Source organism: Bidens hawaiensis, unplaced genomic scaffold, assembly GCF_021521415.1.
Source record: "Bidens hawaiensis isolate Kalapana, Puna unplaced genomic scaffold, B.hawaiensis_p1.1 tig00001016_1, whole genome shotgun sequence".
In the NCBI taxonomy this organism is placed as follows: Eukaryota; Viridiplantae; Streptophyta; class Magnoliopsida; order Asterales; family Asteraceae; genus Bidens; species Bidens hawaiensis.
The window spans coordinates 3,494,787-3,500,625 of NW_027491059.1; the positions used below are offsets into that span (position 1 = coordinate 3,494,787).

Genomic DNA, 5,839 nt, shown 5'->3' on the forward strand with positions numbered 1-5,839 from the left:
ATTATTATTATTCAAGTTTATATTAAAATGAGTAAAGTGCTAAAATCGTCCTTGAGGTTTGGTAATTATGCGACTTTCTTCCAGAATGGTGTTTGTTTTTCCAACTAGACCATTGACGTTATCCATTTCTTGTCAATTACGTTCAAATCGCTAACTCAGTTAATTTTCATCGTTAAGTTAGAGGTATAATCGACTTTTTACTAAGATATAAATGGCATCTTAGTCTTTTTAACATAAACTATAAATTAATGTTAAAATAATTTTTTATGTAGGAATAATAATAATAATAACTTAATTAGTGTTGGTGAGTAACCCTCACGGCCCACCACCTAACCTTTCTTCCCTCAAACAAACCCTGTCGGAAACGTCCACCGCCTACCACCACTATGCAACCTCTAGTCTGCCCCCAACGTCAAATTCGTCCACCCCTGACAAACTCTAATTTGCCACTATTGCCGCCTAACAACCTACATATGTAACATATCATTGGACATCTGCAACAACCGACATCAAACGGAATGAGCAAAGATACTCTAAGAAATCTCATCACTATCGTCCGTGGCGGAGCCAGAAATTTTTTCCTATGGGTTCGGGAATTTTGGTGTTTGATTTTTTTCCGGCGTCAAAGTTTTCGGGCCTTGATAGGTTGGGTCGGTCATTCAGCCAGATAAATAAAATGCAATATCACTATCATAACAAAAGTATACATCATTAACATTCAAAAAAACCCAAAGTCATATTAAATAAAAAAGAAAGAGTCGGCCGGTCGTTGCTATCTGGTTGATGCCCGGCAAATGAGTGCTGAGGCAGTGAGGCAATGGTTGAAGCTTTAAGGCGAACTAGCGAAGGTGATGAGATGAAAGAGGTACTCATCTGGTCGATAGAAACAGAAATTAGCTATTATTTTCGCTTTTTTATTTAATTTTTATTTAGGTAATATTTTGAAAAATGTTAATTGGGTTGGGTTTATTGACCAAATCCATTAATTATTTTGGCTTTTTGTTATTATATATATGGATTATTATTGACCCATTTATAATGTTTGTTAGTAATTTTTATAGTATTTTTAAGCTTTTTATATTTTATAAAAGAAATAGTTATTACTAAAAAGGTTTTAACTAAAATTTTCATAATAAGTGGGTTCGAATGTTTTTTTAAACTGATACTTGGTTTGTTCGTCGAAAAAGAATGGGTTCGCTCGTTAATTAGATACTATAGGTTATATATAAAACCGAAAAAAACCGGGTTCGGCCGAACCTGGTTGGCTCAATGTGGCTCAGGCACTGACTATCGCTTCAACGAACGTACCACCACCGATGAAGATCTCCTTAACCAAATTGAAGAACACTGTCGGCAATCTACTTGACATTCAAAATCAAAGCATTTCTTTGGATCTGCTTCCACCGCGAGTACCACGAACATGACGCCGAATAGCTTAGCTGAAATCTCTTCTCTTGTCGGCCGCCAACTCCGTCGCGAGATTCCGAGTCACCGAATCAACTTCCAGTTCCGTAAAACAAGTCCGTTGGAAAGTTTCAAACCAAGGGCAGTTATTTAGTGGCCAATGGGTTTCGCCTTCAGTAGCTCATGGTGGATTGTGAAGGTGAGATCTGGGATGGGATACTATGAACGGTAATTTGAATATGGATTTGTAGTTTTGTAATGAAATTCCTTTCAAAAAAAAATGTTTTGTAATGAAAGTGGATAAAGCATGTTTTTTTTTCTTATTTTATTTTAACTAAATGATTAGAATAATAACGAAAATATATGAAAGACCATTTTACCCCTGACTTAACAATGAAAATTAACGGAGTTTGCAATTTGGACGTAATTGGCAAGAAAGGGAAATGCCAATGACCCAGTTGCAAAAAACAAAATTTTTGAACTGAAGTCGCATAATTGATTAAACCTTAAGGACGATTTTAGCACTTTACTCTATTAAAATAATGAAATGTGACCCACCAATATCATGTTGCACCGAAACCTATGCAAGTTGTAAGCACGATAAACATAGACAGTATCAAAGCCCATGACACTACACAACATCAAGGCCCTTATACGTGTTGCAAGTAACACATGCAATTTTTTTCGAAACTTCGTGCATTGTAGGCGTTATTTTCGGGTTTGAGTTGATGCATCTAATGGCCAGAATCAATATTGATGTTAGAACTTCTTTGATCTCTAGGAGTTGAACAGGGAGATGATGATCCACCAAATCTGTGAGCTTTACTTCTTTTGTTGTTGTCGATGCTAGAGAAGAAATGATATCTCCTGGATGTTCTCCTTTAACGATTTCTAACACCAATACGCCGAAACTATAAACATCACACTTTTCCGTTACCATCATATTGTAAGCAAGTTCTGTAAAAGAATAATAGAATATACACAATAGTGAATTCAGTTCTTGTTAAAGATATGGCAAATAGTTTGTTATTATGAATGGCTTGACATAAATTACTTGGTGCAAGGTATCCAAGTGTTCCCGCAATGTTACTCCAATTCGAAGAATTTGGGTTTAGAATTTTGGAAGTACCAAAATCGGAAACACAAGCTTCATATTCGGAATCAAGCAAAATATTTTTGCTTGATACGTCACGATGAATGATGGCAGGCGAACAATCGTGATGCATATATGATAAAGCGCATGCAATACCTTTGATGATGTTCACCCTCTTTGTCCAATCCAAAATTTGAGCATTTTTATCTCCTAGAATATCAGCTAGACTACCGCCTTCGAGATACTCATAAACCAAAAACGAGTTTTCAAAATGCGAGCAGTAACCCAGCAGTTTTACAATGTTCCTATGTCGTATTCTAGTCAATGCCCTAATCTCATTTACGAATTCATTATGATCGACCACCTTCGATAACGAGTGGAATCTCTTTATAGCAACAGTATCACCTGATGATAGCTTTACTTTGTATACACTTCCACATTCTCCCACTCCGATGCAGTATGCTTCGTTAAACTCCTCTGTTAGATTTAGGATTTCATTGTATGTCTCTCTTCCATTGAAAGTAGAAATTGAAAATAAATTATTGCCATGTTTATGCTCGTTCACAAGTTGTGACGTCGATGGCGGCTTCTTTGATCTCCAGTTAAAAGAAGAGAATATTCCAATGAGACCGCCAAGTAGAAGAGCTCCAAGAAATGGAAGAGAAATCAACAGTGCGAGTTTGCGTCTCCGATTTAGGGTAGGGCTTTCTGATGTACATCTTTTCAATCCAGAAACATTTCCGCACAAATCATCATTCCCTTCCAATGCTTCTATGGAAATATTCATAAACGCTTTGCTATTGGGAAGAGGACCTCGTAAGTGATTATAAGAAAGATCGATGTTCAACAACCAATTCATTGATCCAAAGCTCTTCGGAATATTACCTGAGAGTTCGTTGTGAGAGAGATTAAGAGTTTCCAGGCTACTCATACTTGAAAACACAGAAGGTATCTCTCTGATGAGTGAATTATGACTCATATCAAGAACAGACAACTGAACTAATCTACCAAATTGAGCTGGGATTTCGCCGTTAAATCCATTGTTGCTCAAGTTTAAGGAAAAGAGTTTTGAGCATTGCCCAAGGGAAGATGGAATCGACCCATTCAACTTATTCATGGACAGATCAAGTTCAAGAAGTTCAACTAGTGATCCTAGATCTTGTGGCACGATACCAGAAAGTCGATTATTGTTGAGAAAAAGCTTCCCCATGAGAGCCATCCTTCCAAACTCTTTGGGTCTCTCTCCAGCCAAATCATTGAAAGAGAGATTAAGAGCTTCTAACTGAATTGAGTTACCGAGGGACGAAGGTATGCTTCCTCCGATTCGATCCCCACCCATCTGCATGGTGGTCAGGTTTCTGCACTTACTCCAGTTGTCTGAGATTTCGCCATAAAATTTGTTATCGTTGAGATTGATGTAGTTTAGGTGCGGATAGATTCCAAAGATCTTGGAAATATCTCCAGTAAGCCGGTTTTTATCAAGACGGACACGCCTCAAGCTAGAGCAATTGTACAAGGTCTTAGGACCTGTTAGATTATTATTGTCAACCCAAAGATATGCAAGCTTCCTTCCATTGCAGATATCATCAGGCAAAGTACCAGAAAAACTATTGTTGGTGATAAGAATTTTAACCAACTTCAGCTTCCCTAATTCCTGTGGAATAGAACCAGAAAGTTGATTGGCGTCAACAGCCAATGTTTCAAGGGTTTGTAGCTTACCAAATGAGTTTGGAATGGAACCGTTGAGTTGATTGCTTCCTAGATCCAGATTTGAAAGAGATGTCATGTTTCCTAACTCTTGCGGGATGGGACCATATAGTTGATTGCCAAAAAGGGATAATTTTTCTAGCGTTCGTAGGTTACCAAATGAACTTGGAATGGAACCGTTTAGTTGATTGTTTGCGAGTTGCAAATTAATAAGGGATGTCAAGTTTCCTAACTCTTCTGGGATGACACCAGAAAGTTTGTTGGAATGGAGACTAAGAACAGAAAGGGATCCGAGTTTACCCAGAGACGAAGGAATTGGACCACTGAGATTGTTCAATTCTAGTTCCACCCACTCGAGTGAAATCATATTACCTATTTCTCTGGGAATGGAACCACTCAATTGATTCTGGTATAACATTAAGTAGGTTAGATTTTTCAAATTGACCAAAGTTTTAGGGATAGTGCCAGTTAGAGAGTTATTATTCATATGAAGATCCTCTAGATGGTAAAGATTTCCCAATTCATGAGGAATTGAACCAGATAAATTGTTGCGGTTCAGATATATATAACTCAAATTCGATAACTGACCCAAGCATGTAGGAATAGAACCGTTAAGATTGTTGTCACTCAACGCTAGCCCATAAAGAAATCTTAATTGACATAGGGCTTGCGGAATAGAACCATGCAACTGATTTTGAAACAAATGAAGGGTAACAAGACTTCTCAGTTCACCAATCTCAAGAGGTATCATTCCAGTGAACTGATTAGAAGAGAAATCAAGAAGAACGAGTTTTGACAGGTTACCGACTTCAGAAGGGATAATCCCAAAAAAGTTGTTTGAATCTAGTTGAAAATATTCAAGATTCGGAAATGAGGAGAAGGTCAGGTGATCAAGCGTACCATTTAGACCGGACGAGGAAAGGCGCAGCATGTTTATGCTGCCATTAACATTACATGAAATGCCATACCAGTTGCATGGAGACACTATTATTTTAGCAGAAACATTACGTGTCCATGAAGGTAGAAGGATGCTGGCATTTTGGCTATGCAGGGTTGCTTTCCATTTTAGGAGAGCATTAACTTCATCTGAAGAACCTGAAGCATTTAGGGTACAACAAACGGCACATATTAAAAGTAAGATGATTGAAAGGAAAAGAGTTGTCATGTTTGTGGTTATGGGTGCTTCGTGCAAGATTCTTTGCTGTAATTTATATTGAAACATTTTGGAAGACTTGCTTTATAAAGTCTCCTCGTAAGACAGTTTTGGGGCCATGAATTAATGAGATTGAAGAAAATGAATGGAAGACTTGCTTTATAAAGTCTTCTCGGAAGACAGTTTTGGGGCTATGAATTCGAATTAATGAGATTGAAGAAAATGAATGGAAGGCTTGCTTTATAAAGTCTTCTCGGAAGATAGTTATGGGGCCATGAATTAATGAGATTGAAGAACTTGATATTTGTATATCATAACACATGATGTAATGTTGTATAATGTTTAGATAATATAGTCAAGTTGAATTGCGCTTCATGTTTTATATTGAAATTTATGAATAAACTAGTTTTCAATACTTGCGCGATGCGCTGGGTTTTGAAAAGTAACGCGCTGGGTTTTAAAAAGGGAACTCTAGAGCCATA

The 5,839-nt window shown here is 37.3% G+C and overlaps 1 protein-coding gene across 1 annotated transcript; it reads right to left on the reverse strand.

Annotated features, from left to right (window-relative positions):
• Nucleotides 1–2,035: 2,035 nt before the first annotated feature.
• LOC143551230 (uncharacterized) lies at nucleotides 2,036–5,369 on the reverse strand. The gene is made up of 2 exons (XM_077041703.1): nucleotides 2,459–5,369; nucleotides 2,036–2,361 (listed from the first exon to the last, which is right to left on the reverse strand). Exons 1-2 carry the CDS (start codon nucleotides 5,367–5,369, stop codon nucleotides 2,036–2,038), a joined length of 3,237 nt encoding a protein of 1,078 aa, XP_076897818.1.
• Nucleotides 5,370–5,839: the final 470 nt, after the last annotated feature.

Bases quoted from the DNA above. Each gene is read 5' to 3' on its own strand.
- LOC143551230 (XM_077041703.1), bottom strand. From the start codon at position 5,369: ATGACAACTCTTTTCCTTTCAATCATCTTACTTTTAATATGTGCCGTT. The intron at 2,362-2,458 runs GTAATTTATGTC...ATTCTTTTACAG, and splicing joins ACTTGGATACCTTGCACCAA to AACTTGCTTACAATATGATG.